Raw genomic sequence first — 16,181 nt, 5'->3', positions numbered from 1 at the left:
CATGCGTTGTCCATGCAACCTAAAGGAATCAGATAGAAAACTGAAAACACCACAATATTGAAAAATACATAAATAGAATAGAGTCTGGGCTCAGATTACATAATTAGCTGCACATATGCTTCATTATTTAAAAATCAAGTGAAAGTAAAATCCACCTTGTAATTTGACATACACCTTATACCCTAGCTTCTGCCTTCTTGGTGTCGCTTAACTGATTGGAAGATGGACTATTTTTATCTACATTCCTACAGTGAACAGAAGAGGTTACTTCCTACTTGCGTGTACACAGAGGCACTCACATGCACACGTGCACATACACACACACACACGCCTGTATTTTACGGAGATAAGGGAAATATTTGTTTAATTTTGAAAGATGAGCAACAACATAATTAAGTGCCCCTTCTGATGGATGATGCTGCCATCAATTCTACCTCTTTCTCACAACCTGCCAATGCCTCTCTCCTTCCAGCCAGCTCTCCTCTGCTGTCCCAGGGTCTCTGATGGTAAATAATTAATAAGACTGTTAGTGTGTGATGGGAGTGAAGCTGCCTTGCTAACAAATGCAATGACTCACACACTAAGCCATTTTCTGATTCCTCTTTGCAAAAATACACAGCCAAAAAATACCCCAATAATCTCCACTCAGACACAACAATCTTTTTTTTTTTCAGACTCAGCTTACTTTTTTGTTTATTGGAATAAACCAAAACACAAAAGTAGTGTTTATGACCTGGTATTGTTCATTTTTCTTTTTTTTATAAATTTATTTTTTATTGGTGTTCAATTTGCCAACATATAGAATAACACCCAGTGCTCATCCCGTCAAGTGCCCACCTCAGTGCCCATCACCCAGTCACCCCCGCCCCCCGCCCTCCTCCCCTTCCTCCCCTTCCATGAGAGTTAGGAATCTCTCATGTTCTGTCTCCCTTTCTGATATTTCCCACTTATTTTTTCTCCTTTCCCCTTTATTCCCTTTCACTAATTTTTATACTCCCCAAATGAATGAGACCATATAATGTTTGTCCTTCTCCGATTGACTTATTTCACTCAGCATAATACCCTCCAGTTCCATCCACATCGAAGCAAATGGTGGGTATTTGTCGTTTCTAATGGCTGAGTAATATTCCATTGTATACATAAACTGCATCTTCTTTATCCATTCATCTTTCGATGGACACCGAGGCTCCTTCCACAGTTTGGCTATTGTGGACATTGCTGCTATAAACATCAGGGTGCAGGTGTCCCAGCATTTCATTGCATCTGTATCTTTGGGGTAAATCCCCAGCAGTGCAATTGCTGGGTCGTAGGGCAGATCTATTTTTAACTCTTTGAGGAACCTCCACACAGTTTTCCAGAGTGGCTGCACCAGTTCACATTCCCACCAACAGTGCAAGAGGGTTCCCCTTTCTCCACATCCTCTCCAACATTTGTGGTTTCCTGCCTTGTTAATTTTCCCCATTCTCACTGGTGTGAGGTGGTATCTCACTGTGGTTTTGATTTGTATTTCCCTGATGGCAAGTGATGCGGAGCATTTTCTCATGTGCTTGTGGGCCATGTCTATGTCTTCCTCTCTGAAATTTCTGTTCATGTCTTTTGCCCATTTCATGATTGGATTGTTTGTTTCTTTGCTGTTTAGTTCAATAAGTTCTTTATAGATCTTGGAAACTAGCCCTTTATCTGATATGTCATTTGCAAATATCTTCTCCCATTCTGTAGATTGTCTTTGAGTTTTGTTGACTGTATCCTTTGCTGTGCAAAAGCTTCTTATCTTGATGAAGTCCCAATAGTTCATTTTTGCTTTTGTTTCTTTTGCCTTCGTGGATGTATCTTGCAAGAAGTTACTCTGGCCAAGTTCAAAAAGGGTGTTGCCTGTGTTCTCCTCTAGGATTTTGATGGACTCTTGTCTCACATTTAGATCTTTCATCCATTTTGAGTTTATCTTTGTGTATGGTGCAAGAGAGTGGTTTAGTTTCATTCTTCTGCATGTGGATGCCCAATCTTCCCAGCACCATTTATTGAAGAGACTGTCTTTCTTCCAGTGGATAGTCTTTCCTCCTTTGTCAAATATTAGTTCACCATAAAGTTCAGGGTCCACTTCTGGATTCTCTATTCTGTTCCATTGATCTATGCAGACACAGCAATCTTGCATTGGTGTTTTGAAAAAGATGTGGATTGTGTGTGATGCTTTATCCACTTACACGGATTTTCAGAATGGTTGCCTTTGAAACAGTGAAAGTTATGGCTTAGAATGAACGGTAAAGGGCCTGAACGGTTTCAAGGGCCATTGCTATAAGCAGATTGTCCTTGCCTTTCTACAGAGCAGGATTTTTCTGCCCTGATGGTGGAGCTCATTCAGTATGCCATATGGTGGGCCCTGAATTGAGGGCATGATATTTTCATTCACTTCTGTCTACATTTTGTTATGAAAAATTTTAAACATGAAGTTGAAAGAATTGAACCATGTACATCCATTATCCACTACCTGAAGTCTACAATTAACATTTTCTATAATTGCTCTCTCACATTCTACCGATGTGTCCATCCCTCTATTCATCCATCAATCCAATATTTTTAGTGTATCCCAAAGAAAGTTGCATGTATCTGTACACTTCACCCTCAAAATCTATAGCATTTGTATTATTGACTAGAGTTCAATATTGTTTATAGCACTTGGGGGTAGAATCCATTTAGAGCAAAATGCACAAATCTTCACCAGACTGACAAGTTTTGACAAATAACACCAATGTGATGAAAAAAAATCAGTTTCCCCGTGCCTTCCCTGGCAAACTTCATACCTGTCCCTGCCTCCAGGAAGCACTACTCTGATTTTTTTCCTTCCATCGATTAGAACAGCATATAAATGGAATCATTGTGTGCAATCATTCTTTCACTTAGCATTATGTTTTGAGCTTTCCTGTCACTCATTTCATGGATCAGTAGTTCATTCTTTTTTTTTATTGCTGAGTAGTTATTAAACCACAGTAGTTGTTTATCTGTTCTTCTGTTGATGGACACTCGTGCTATGTACAGTTTGGAAATACTATGACTGAAACTATGAACATTCTTAGACAAGTTTTTTTAGACCTATTTCTTTTGGGTAAATATCTGAGAATAGACTTGCTGGATCATAGGATAGCTGTATGTTCAGTTTTGTAAGAAACCACCAGACCTGTTTCCAAGTGGTTATACCATTTTATACTCCAGCCGATAAGGTAAGAGTGTTCTGGTTGCTCCATAACCTCACCAAGTCCTGTAAGTCTTTTTAAATTTTAGTAATTCTGGTGAGAGTGTAGTGGTGTCTCCTTCTGATTTTAATTTGCATCTCCCTGATGACTAATGATATTAAGCATTTTTAATATCTTCTGCTGTTCCAATCGTTGCCCATTTTTAATTGGGTTGTCCTATATCACTGAGTTATAGGAGGCTTTTTGTATTTTGGATACCATTCTCTCTCTTTTGTTTTTAGATTTATGTTTTGTAAGTATTTTCTTCCAGTATTGTTTATTCATTTTTGGAAGGTAGATCAGGGCAGCCCAGGTGGCTCAGCGGTTTAGCACCGCCTTCAGCCCAGGGCATGATCCTGGAGACCCGGGATCGAGTCCCACGTCGGGCTCCCTGCATGAAGCCTGCTTTCCCTCTGCCTGTGTCTCTGCCTCTCTCTCTCTCTCTCTCTCTCTCTCATGAATAAATAAATAAGATCTTTAAAAAAAATGGTAGGGACGCCTGGGTGGCTCAGCAGTTAAGCGCCTGCCTTCAGCCCAGGGCGTGATCCTGGAGACCTGGGATTGAGTCCCGCATCAGGCTTCCTGCCTGGAGCCTGCTTCTCTCTGTGCCTCTCTCTCTCTGTGCCCTTCATGAATAAATAAATAAAATCTTTTTAAAAATGGTAGATCAATCCTTTGATGAACAGAAATTTTAAATTTTGCTGAAGTCTAATATAGCAATTTTTCCTTTCATGGTTATTGCTGTGTCCCATCTAAGAAACTTTTGCTTAACTCTCAAGGTATAAAGATTTTCTCTTGTTTTTTTTTTCTATAAGTTCCATAATTTCAATCTTTATTTTAGGTTATGATCCATCTCAGTTTAATGCTTGTGTGTGGCAAGATGTAGGAGTCTGTGTTTCCTTTTATTCATTGTAGATGTCAAGTCATTCCAGCACTATTCATTGAAAAGACTGCTTTCCTCATTGTATTGCCTCGGCACTCTTGTCAGAAACCAGTTGGATGTACAAGTGTGAGTGTATTTCTCAACTCTATATGCTGTTCCATGGACATATTTGTCTATACTAGTACCCCAATGTCTCAATTACTGTAGCTTTTTTTTTTTTAAGAGAGAGCATGCAAGCAGGGGGTGGAGGGGTAGAGGGAGAGAATCCCAAGCAGACTCCATGCCCAGCATAGAACCTGACATGAGTCTCTATCCTACTACCCTGAGATCATGACCTTAGCTGAAATCAAGAGTTGGACACTTAACTGACTGAGCCACTCAGGTGCCCCTGATTACTTTAGCTTCATAGTAAGTCTTGACATCAGGTGGTGTACATCTTCCAGTTCTCTTCTTTTTCAAGATTACTTTGGATGTTTAAAATCCTTTGAATTTTGGGATCCCTGGGTGGCGCAGCGGTTTGGCGCCTGCCTTTGGCCCAGGGCGCGGTCCTGGATATCCGGGATCGAATCCCACGTCAGGCTCCCGGTGCATGGAGCCTGCTTCTCCCTCTGCCTGTGTCTCTGCCTCTCTCTCTCTCACTGTGTGCCTATCATAAATAAATAAAAGTTTTTAAAAAATAAATAAAATCCTTTGAATTTCCATATAGATTTAAAGATCAGATTGTTAATTTCTATCCCCCCAAAGCCTAAGAGAATTATGGCTGGGATTTTATTGAATCTATAGTTAAAATAGGGAAGAATTGACATGTTAATAATATTGATTCTTCTAATCCATGAACATGGGATGTCTTTCTATTTATATGAGACTTCCTATCTTTTGTTAAATTTGTTTCTAAGCATGTCATTTTATGCTATTGGAAATAATTTTTTCCCCAAATGATAGCTACTATAGGGTGATTCACTTCTGTGATGAGAATATTTGGAAGCCAGCCATGCTTGGCATTATTTCCACATGAGAAGCTTCTTTTTTATTCATTCCTTCAAAGAGGCAATGGAGAGATGGAGGGGGTTCACCCTAGCCTGAGAACAGGGGGGCCAAACTTCAGTTCAGGTTTGCCTTTTACTGACTCCGTGGACTTGGCCAAGAATGGTAGGAATCTCTCCCTATTTCACTCAAAAATGATCAGGACATAACTCTTCATTTATTGCAGTCTTTTAAGTAATATTTATAGTGATAAAACTTTTAGCTAGGTTCATTTACACACTTGGAAATCTGATAGAAGCCTTGTATTTTCTCCTCAGAAAATGTGTGTGTGTACATGCTCACATTGTTTTATGTTCAATCTAGGATGTTCAGGCAACCTCTGAAGCCTGTCCATCAGCTGTTGGAGTCCACAAAACACCTGTTCTAAGGGGAGAGCTCAATGAGGGTGGAAGCTGACTCCCTTTACTTCTACATCTTCAGCACCCTGTCTGGTGCTTGACCTATCACAACTGCTCAGTGGATGCCCCAGCACTGCAGCATCGTGGCCTCCTGCAAAGCTAAGCACTCCTCCTAAGCAGCACTTGGAACTGTGCTCGGTTGTCCTGGAACAGCCTGGACCATCTTCCACCCAGTAAAGCCAGTGTCCAGGAGGTATCCCCTAAGAGGATACCCTGAGCCAGTCACTCCAGTGGTCCAGGGGCATCCCAAGGCCCAGAGTTCCAAGAGATTGCCAAGATCATAATGTGGCATATTTGTGTGAGGGCAAGTATGGATGAGGGCTGCTGATTCTAAATCCTATGCTCTTAGTGGAGTTTTCAAGGCAAAGAATGTATAGATTTCCAAATCTATCTAGTATTAGACCTTTCTTTCTTCCACCTCTAGATACTATATCCCCATGAAGAAAACAGCAGGGAGACACTTTGGCTGGACTACCAGCTCTCCCACCAAGCCCTTGCTTTTCTGTTGCTGTCGGTGAGATCAGCCTGTCTGTTACCAGCAAGGAAGCTGCCCTAGGTGTCTTGGATGTACTCCACAGCAGCACAGTCTGGCTTAGCACCAGCCCCACACAGGAAGTCCCTCCCTCAGGGCTGCAGGTCCCAGGGTCTGATGTCCTTGATGACACTGGCATTATTTCAGGGCAACCCCTTTCTCTTCCTAAAGCCTCATAGAAGCGCATCCTGCCCTCCTCTCCAGTGATTCCCGTGAGCAGCACTGGCAAGTAATAGTGACATTGTGTGTGCTCTTCTGTATTCTCAGGTGCCGAGGACATGGGCAGCAAACCGTCCACACCAGGCAGTGACCCCACAACACAATGCCCTGGGACAGAAGGCATTCATGCTGCATACAAGCAAGGAGACCCCAGCAGGGCCCGGCACCTGCTCAGAGAGGCTTGTGATGAGAGCACGTCCCAGCTGGAGAAGGTAGGGTCAATGCTGGCTCCTCCAGCCAGAGTGGGGACCTGGCTTGGATGAAGGCTATCACTCAGATTATTTCCTTCTTATCATCATAATCAAAAATGGGGATTTTTCCCCCCTTTTTCACACGTAAACTGATGGGTGCCAATCCTTTCAAGCCAACTTCTTAAACTGCCACCATCTCTATGCAAACCCTTTCACCTTCCCAGAAGACAGGGGAAGAGTAATTGAAATGTGAACAACAAAAGGCCGATCTGAAGGTTGAACTTACCATATTCTTTTACATTTCTCTTCCATGATAAAAATAGCACATGCTCAAAAAAGAAAATTTAGAAATATGTAAAAGTAGAGAGGAAAAGAACAAGAAAATAACCATATTTCTAATGCATCCAAACAGTCCCACTTGACAATTTCATTATATTTTCTCTCTGCTGATCTGTGCATATGTCGTTGTTTCTAATATAGATATAGTCACATTGTATATATAGTTTTGCATGCTGTTTTCTTACATAAGATTATATTAAGCACTTTCCATATGATTATAAATTCTGTATGTGCTGCAAAGGAAGAAATATTTTTACACTTCATTTTAATTGATAAAGCATTGAACCCAGTAGACGTCGTTAAGCTATGTATGTAATACCTAGAGCAACCACTTTAAAAACAATGCAAAGGGATACACTCAAAAACACTATTGACCAATCAAAATGGAATTTCTGTTCTGTTTTTAGGATTTTATTTATTAGGGACACCTAGATGGCTCAGCAGTTGACACCTTTGGCTCTGGGGGTGATCCCGCAGTTCTGGGATCAAGTTCCGCATCCGGCTCCCTGCAGGAGGCCTGCATCCCTCACTGCCTGTGTCTCTGCTCCTCTCTCTGTGTGTCTCTCATGAATAAATAAATAAAATCTTTTTTTAAAAAAGGAGGGTCCCCGCTGAGCAGGGAGCCTGATGTGTACTCAATCCCAGTACCCTGGGATCATGACCTGAGTGGAAGGCAGATGCTTAACTGACTGAATCACCCAGGCGTCCCTCAAAATGGAATTTTTTAAATGTCTCAGAAACCACAGGAGAGCAGGGAAAAAATATCAAAGAAATGAAAAAGCAAACAGAAAACAAAACAAAAAAATTAGCAGGCTTTAGCCTTAGTATATAAATAACTATATCAGCATAAATGGCTCAAATACATGATGAGATTGCAGAGTAGATTTTAAAAACATGAGATTCTATATGCTGCTTATGAAACTCACTTCAGTAGGGTATATGTAGATTGAAAGTAAACGGACAGAAAAAGATATACCATGCAAACATTAATCAAAAGAAAGAAGGAGTGGCTAAATATCAGATGAAATGAAACTTCAGAGTAAAGGGAATTACCATGGACAGGGAGGATATTTCACAATGATGAAGGGATCAGTCCACCAAGAAGACATAGCAATCCTAAATGTGCATGCACCAAACAACAGAGCTACAAAATATGTTTTACAAAACTGATATAACAGAAAAGAGAACTAGATAAATCCACAATCATAGGTAGAGAGTTTGATACCCTCTCTCAACAAGTGATAGAGTAACTGGGCAGAAAAGCAGCAAGGATATAGAACTTAACAACACCATCCATCAACAGAGTCAAACTGACATTTATAAAACATTCCACACAGCAACAGCAGAATGCACATTCTTTTCGAGTGTCCACAAAACATATCTCAAAAAAGACTGCATACCCTAGGCCATAAGATAAACCTCAGCACATTTAAAAGAATTAAAATCAGACAGAATATATTCTCCAACTTCAGTAGGATCAAATTGGAAATTTATAACAAAAAGATAATAGGAAAATCTCCAAGCACCTGGAAACTAACCACAAACTTTTAAATAATCCAAGAATCAAAGAGAAAGTCTCAAGAGAAATTTTTAAAATGCAGTTAACTGAATGAAAATGAAAATATAACATTTCAAAATTTCTGGGATGCAGCTAAACCAGTGCTGAGAGGAAAATTTATAGCACTAAATACTTACATTTAAAAAGAAGAAAATCTCAAATCCAAGCATCCACCTAAAGGAACTACCAGAAGTACAAAATAAATCCAAAGCAAGTGGGAAAAAGGAAATGCTAACGAGTAGAAAATCCATGCAATTTAAACAGAGAAACAATAGAGAAAATCAGTGAACTAAAAGGCATTTTTTTTTTGGAAAAGATTAACAAAATTGACAAACCTCTAGCAAAACTAACAGATAAAAGAGAAAAATCACTAATATCAGGAAAGAAACAGGGAATATCAGCCCATACCCTCCAAATAGATTGTAAGGGAACAATATGAACAACTTTACACACATAAATTTGACAACTTAGATAAAATGGACCAATCCTGGAAAAACAGGAACTACAACTCATTCAATATAAAATACCCAATTTTAAGAACCCTTTAACTAATAAGGAAATTTAAAACCTCCTAAAAAGAAATCTACAGACTCATCTGGTTTCATGGGAGAATTCTGCCAAATGTTTAATGAATTAATACCAACTCTACAGATACTTTCCAACATTTTGTAAGTCCAATCAATATACCTGATACCCAAACCAGACAAAAACAGTACAAAAAAGGAAAGTATAGACCAATGTCTATCATGAATATAGATTCAAAAAGCTTAACATATTACAAATGTATTTCAGCAATATATGGAAAGAGTTATATACCATGACTGAGTGAAATTTATTCTAGAGATACAAGACTGGTTCAGTACTCAATAATCAATCATACAATCCTCCATATTAATAGAATGCTATGGACTGACTATTGGTGTTCCCCCAAAAGGTGTGTGTTGAATAATGTGATTGTGTTTGGAGCTGGGGCTTTTTATTCTGTCCATTTATTTCCAATCTACATATACCCTTCTGAAGTGAGTTTCTCATAAGCAGCATATAGAATCTCATGTTTTTAAAATCTACTCTGCAATCTCATTATGTATTTGAGCCATTTATGCTGATATAGTTATTTATATACTAAAGCTAAAGTCTGCTATCTAATTTTTTTGTTTTGTTTTCTGATTGCTTTTTCATTTTTCTGATTTTTTCCCCTGCCCTCCTGTGGTTTCTGAGACATTTAAAAAATTCCATTTTGAGGGACACCTGGGTGATTCAGTCGGTTAAGCATCTACCTTCCACTCAGGTCATGGTCTCAGGGTCATGGGATCGAGTCTCATGTCGGGCACCACGCTCAATGCAGAGTCTGCTTGAGATTCTCTCTCTCTCTCTGCTTCTCTCTCGCTCGTGCTCCCATTCTCTCTAATAAAAAAAGAAAAAGAAAATGCATAAAAGAAATTATCCATAAAAGAAAAATAATTGATAAATTGGACCTCCTCAAAATTAAAAACTTTTGGGGGCATCTGGGTGGTCAGTCAGTTAAGCATCTGCCTTTGGCTCAGGTCATGTTCCTGGGGTCCTGGGATCAAGCCCCACATTGGGTTCCCGACTCAGCGGGAAGCCTGCTTCTCCCTTTTCCCCCTGCTTGTGCTTACACTTTATCTCCCAAGTAGCATAAAATCTTTTTTAAAAATTAAAAACTTTTGCTTTGAAAATATGTATAAGAGAGTGAAGAGACAAGCTACAGATTTGGAGAAAATATTTGTAAATCATCTATCTGACAAAGAGCTCATATCTCGTTCGTACATAAAAATCTCCCAACACTCAACATTAAGAAGCAAACAGTCCAATTAAATAATGTGCGAAACAGATGAGGAAACATTTTGTTGAGGAGTACAAATGGCCAGTAAGTGCATGAAAAGATTTACTGATTGTTCAACATCTTTAGCCAGTAGGAAAATGCAAATTAAGACCATGATGATGGATGCCAGGGTGGCTCAGCAGTTTAGCGCCTGCCTTCAGCCCAGGGCATGATCCTAGAGTCCCGAAATCGAGTCCCACATTGGGCTCCCTGCATGGAGCCTGCATGGAATCTGTGTCTCTGCCTCTCTCTTTCTCTCTCTGTGTCTCTCATGAATAAATAAATAAAATAGTTTTTAAAAAAGACCATGATGAAATATCACTGCACATCTATAAGGATGGCTAAATGTTTTTTTAAATGTGACATCAAATTCTGATGAGGGTGTAGAGAAACTATCTCTCAGACATCATTATGAGAATATAGGATGGAACAACCATTCTGGAAAATAGTTTGGCAGTTTCTTAAAAAACAAACAAACAAACAAACAAACAAACAAAAACACTTACATTATGACCTAGCATGTGCACTCCTGAACCTAGTTTAGCCTAGAGAAATGAAAACTTACATGCACACAGGAGTCTGTGCATGATTGTTCATAGCAGCTTTACTTGTAATAGGAACTGGACATAGCACAAAACTCTTAACACATGAATGGTTGAACATACAATGGAATATAATGTAGATAGAAACTGTAAATATATAAAATATGTAACATGTACCATACATATAAATATAATTCAAAGCATTATAAAGAAACTGAGAAAGAGGAACCCTCTTACACTGTTAGTGGGAATGAAAGCTGATGCAGCCACTCTGTAAAGCAGTATGGAAGTTCCTCAAAAAGTTAAAAATAGAGCTTCTCTACCACCTAGCCACTGCACTACTAGGTATTTACCCCAAGGATACAAATGTACTGATCCAAAGGGGCACCTACACCCCAACGTTCATAGCAGCAATGTCCACAATAGCCAAACTATGGAAAGAGACCAGATGCCCATCAATAAATTAATGTATGGGCAGCCCAGGTGGCTCAGCAGTTTAGCACTGCCTTCAGCCCAGGGCATGATCCTGGAGACCCAGGATCGAGTCCCATGTCAGGCTCCCTGCATGGAGCCTGCTTCTCCCTCTGCCTGTGTCTCTGCCTCTCTCTCTCCCTCTCGGTGTCTCTCATGAATAAATAAATAAAATGTTTTTAAAAAATAGATGAATGTATAAAGAAGATGTGATGTGTATAGATACAGATATGTATAGATAGTGGACTATTACTCAGCCATCAAAAAAATGAAATCTTGCCATTTGCAAGACATGGATGGAACTAGAGAGTATTATGCTAAGTCAATCAGAGAACAACAATTATCATGTGATCTCAGTTATACGTAGAATTTAAGAAACAAAACAAAGGATCATAGGGGAAGGGAGGGAAAAATAAGACAATATGAAAACAGAGAGGGAGACAAATAATAAAAGACTCTTAATCATAGGAAACAAACTGAGGGTTGCTGGAGGGAGGAGATGGGGGGATGGGGTAACTGGGTGAGAGACACTAAGGAGGTCACGTGATGTAATGAGCACTAGGTGTTATATAAGACTGGTGAATCTTTGAATGCTACCTCTGAAACTAATAAAACACTATATATTAATTAATTGAATTTAAATAAAATAAAGAAATTCTTTGAAATATGCAACCACTCAGATTACTCTCAGAGGTTGAGCAGGAAATTAAAAAAAAACTCAAAAGATCACATTCTGTATGATTCCATTTGTATAACAACATTCTCAAAATGGTGAAATTATAGAGATGGAAGAGAGATCCGAAATTTGGGGATGGAGGGCAGTAGAGTGAGAGTGACTATAAAAGGAAGGGCTTAAAAGAGACTGATCTCAAAATGGATTAGTTCTGCATCTTGATCGTGGTAGTGATCACACAAATGTATACCTGTGACCAATGGCAGAATGATATACCCACATTGTACTAATGTCAAATTATTGTTTTTGATCTTGAACTACAGTTGTGTAAGTTGTCACCATTGGGGGAAATGGAGTTACAGAAACATAGATGCCCCTCAAGACTATCTTTGCAAGTTCCTATGAATCTCTATTTCAGGGCAAAAAGTAAAAAATAAAATAAAATTAAGTTAAAAAATAAGTGAAGTATAGTTCCACTTTAATAATATATAAAAACTGGCAAAAACATATCTCTGGTGTTAGAAGTCAGGATAGAGGTTATTCCAGTAGGACAGTGACAAGAAGGGGGCAGAAAGGAGACTTCTGGGCACAGATAATAATCTTGCATTTTGTGGTCTGAGTGTCCATTACATGAATGTGTCACTTTGTAACAACTCATGAAACTGAACACATAATTTGTGCTCTTTTCTGTAGAGTTCTTATATGCCAATGAAAGTTGTAATGAATGAAGTGACAAAGCATTTGGTTTCACATGGGATTACCCATGTGCTGATATGGATGAACATGTTCTGGAAGGCTGCATAGGAACAGTTTCCTTTGCAAAAAGGTGTTAGGAAGGGAGGCCTCCTTTTTGTTTTATACTTTTCTATGCTGTCTCAATTAAAATAAATACATGCTATTGAGCCTCTGGGCTGTCTTTAGCTAGAGTGCCACCCCTCTGGTTCCTCCTGGCCTCCGGGCTGGCTCCTGTGACATCACCACTTTGTGAGGATGGGGCTTTTAAGCCTCTTACCCACTAGAGTCTAGACAGATGTTGGTTGTGTGCAGTGAATCATTTAATCAATCCCTGTGGCTTTTCTCCCTAATGCAAGTGCTTTCCTGGAATGGCAGGCCTAGTGGGTTTTTCTCTTCTGGTCATACTGAATGCATACCTCACATCACCAGCTCATTCACTCCACTTACACAACCCGGCCTCCCTCCAAGCCCCACATCTCATGGGAAGTCTTGGACAGAATAGAGAAAACATAGGCTTTGGAGCTAGACCCCAGTTCAAATCCTGGGTGGTTGTGCAGACTGTATAAACTCCCTCCCTGTGGGTAAGCCTTCATTTCCTCACGCACGAGATGGAAATACAGTGTGAAAATGAAGGAAACCTCATTTAAAATGGGGTCTGGATGACCTGAAGGAGGAGTTGTCATGTACTACCAGTCACCTTAAGAAGAAAACCTTGCATTCCCCAGAGAGAGGAAGCTTACTTTCCATTCCCCAGCAGGAAGAAGGAAGAATTTCTCCTTGCCCCGTAACAGCCCACCTAATGGGAACTCAGTAAAATACCCTCCTAGGTTCCTCCTTTCCCTTATGAAAACAAGCCCCTCTATTCTATTCTCCAGCCTCGCCTATGGTTCACCATAGTTTCCTTATTCTGATTACAATTCCTCTGCTATTCCCAAATAAACTCATTTTGCTGGTAAAATAACTGGCTCTTTTCTTTGTTTTTTTTTTTTTAATCAATAACATATACAGACTTAAGACTTAAAACTGCTATGAGGTTTAAGTGTGACCATATAAATAAATTGTTCCATGCAGCATCTGGCACATGATAAGAGCTTAATATATCAGTTCTCATCCCTGGGATCCTGCTGACCCATCCCTACCCGTCTCACCCTAAAATGACTCCTAATACACTTGTTTTCTAACCTATTCAGCAAGCAAACTAAGCTTACTTATGGCTATTTTATGCAGATTCCGGACTCAAACTTAACGGTTTCATCCCTGCAGTCAAATTCTGTACATGTCAATCCAGCACTTCTTTTGTGGACTTAGGAACTCCATGAAAAGCCAGGGCCATTTGTACAGTCCTTGAGAGCTATTTCCTATCTGTGTAATCTTGGGCAAGTCACAACACCCCTCTGAACCTCCATGTCCTTGTCCACATATTAATATATTGCTTCAGATGGGGATATTCCCATTATTCCCATCCTCATGAAGCTAATGGTGAAGAGCTGTGCTGTCCCAAAGAAATAGAATGGGAGCCACATTTATATCAAATGGTCTGGCAGTCACATTCAAGAAGCAAATAGAAACAGATAAGATATTAATATATTTTATTTGATGAATATATTAAAGATCATTTCAACATGTAATCCATATAAAAATGATTGACAAGATAGATACATTTTTACACTAAATCTTTAAAATTGCATGTTATTTGACACTTTGAGCCCTTCTTGCTTTGAATGAGCCTAATTTCAAGTCCTCGACAGCCACACATGACCCGTGGTGCCATCCCAGACAGCACACCTCCAGCCTTGTCCGTGGACTGAGTGAAGCATTTAGAGTTTCCTCTCCTGGCAGTTCCTAAGGGCACTCATCTCACTGAAGTCCTGTCCCCACTCTGTGTTGACCAGGGCCGGCTTCTGAGCATCTCAGCGGCCTACGGCGATCTGGAGACCGTCCGATACCTTCTCACCGAGAGACGGGTGGAACTGCCCACGGAGCCCACCGATGACAATCCAGCCGTGGTGGCAGCACATTTTGGGCATACTGACGTAGTACAGGAATTGCTGGAGTCTTTGCCAGGTAAATCCCAGGGCATGAGCTTCTTGCCTACCTCTCAGAAATCACCTCTTCTTGGGAAAAAGATAGGCATGGGTGTGGGGGGGAGTTTCCCTCAAAATGCTTGTTTCTTCACACTTTCACCAAGCAGGAGAACCAAAGATCTGGGGCATCAGACTGACAATCCAGAGTAAAGACTACCTGCTAACGGCTGTGCCACATCCCACACTCATTCCCCTTAGCTCAGGAGGTAAATTCTCTCACACTGTATTTGATAAAGATTTTGGATCTCTGCCCCCTTTTTATTTTTTTTAAAGATTTTATTTATTTATCTGACAGAGAGCACAAACAAGAGCAGCAGGCAGAGGGAGAGGAAGAAGCAGGCTCCCCACTGAGCAGGGAGCCCGATGTGGGGATTGACCCCAGGACCCTGGGATCACCACCTGAGCTGAAGGCAGACACTTAAACAACTGAGCCACCCAGGCACCCCCTCTGTCCCTTTTTTTAAAAATTTAATAGATTTTATCCTTTGGCAGTTTTAGATTTTCAGAAATGTTGATGTGAAAGTACAGAACATCCCCATATACCTCCCCGCCAAAAGTTCTTCCATTGTTGACATTCTGTGTCAGTGTCATCAGTTTGTCACAATTGAGGAACTCTTACTGACATATCCTTAGTAACCAGAGTGCAGTTTCCATTAGGGGTCACTCTTTGTGTTTGTATATTCTATGGGTTTTGACAAATGTATAATATGTATCCACTATTAGGGTACAATAATGAACAGTTTCACTGACCTCAGAGTCCTCTGGGCTCCACCCAGTCATCCCTCCCTCCCCCAACCCCCCTGGCAACCACTGATCTTTTTACTGTCTCTGTGTTTTGACTTTTATAGAACGTCATATAGTTGAGCTCGCACATTTTGTAGCCTTTTTAGATTAACTTCCTTTGCCTGATGGTATGCTTTTAAATTTCCTCCATGCCTTTCCATGGCTTGGTAGTCCATTTCTTCATATCCCTGAATAATATCCCACTGTCTGGATGTAGCATGCTATGTGGTGTTTCTAGTAACATGTAATTTTTTTTTTTCTTGGCTGATAGACTCAAGGTGTCCTGTTGTCTTTTAATTTCCTCTGGTGGCCTTGAATGTCCAGGAAGGCATGCCTACAGCTATAGGCCAAGACATTACCTTAGCGATGGCCTTTGGGAGTTAGGTTTCGGTTTGGGAGTGAGGCCAGCTTCATGGGCATGCAACGGTGTGGGCCCTGCACTCAGAAGGCCCGTGCTTGGTTTAACACTCTGCAGTCATCATCTTGAAATCTTTGATAATTTTTAAACAAGGGGCTCAGCTTTGTGTTTTGCATTGGTCTCCACAGATTATGGAACCGTCCTGTCAGGAAAGTTGTCCAAGAGTGTGCTTTGAGTAGATTTGTGCTCAGACTTGTACCCCCTTCATATGTCTGGAGGGAGAATGAGGTTAAGGGTAAGA

The 16,181-nt window shown here is 40.3% G+C and overlaps 1 protein-coding gene across 4 annotated transcripts in view; it reads left to right on the top strand.

Moving 5' to 3' along the window:
- LRRK1 (leucine rich repeat kinase 1) overlaps positions 1-16,181 on the top strand; it is a 124,310-nt gene that overhangs the window by 35,868 nt on the left and 72,261 nt on the right. For 2 of the 4 annotated variants that reach the window (XM_025437937.3, XM_035714357.2), the window contains exons 3-4: positions 6,352-6,515; positions 14,548-14,719. In XM_025437937.3, the coding sequence (XP_025293722.1) occupies positions 6,352-6,515; positions 14,548-14,719 (336 nt within the window). Of the gene's footprint in view, positions 1-4,142; positions 4,237-5,457; positions 5,746-6,351; positions 6,516-14,547; positions 14,720-16,181 lie in introns of all 4 variants that reach the window. The other 2 variants (XM_035714359.2, XM_049108397.1) reach the window with 2 other exon arrangements.

This window comes from Canis lupus, chromosome 3, assembly GCF_003254725.2.
Source record: "Canis lupus dingo isolate Sandy chromosome 3, ASM325472v2, whole genome shotgun sequence".
Classification (NCBI taxonomy): Eukaryota; Metazoa; Chordata; class Mammalia; order Carnivora; family Canidae; genus Canis; species Canis lupus.
Note: the sequence above shows the minus strand (reverse complement) of the source record. Positions and strands in the feature narration are given on the sequence as shown.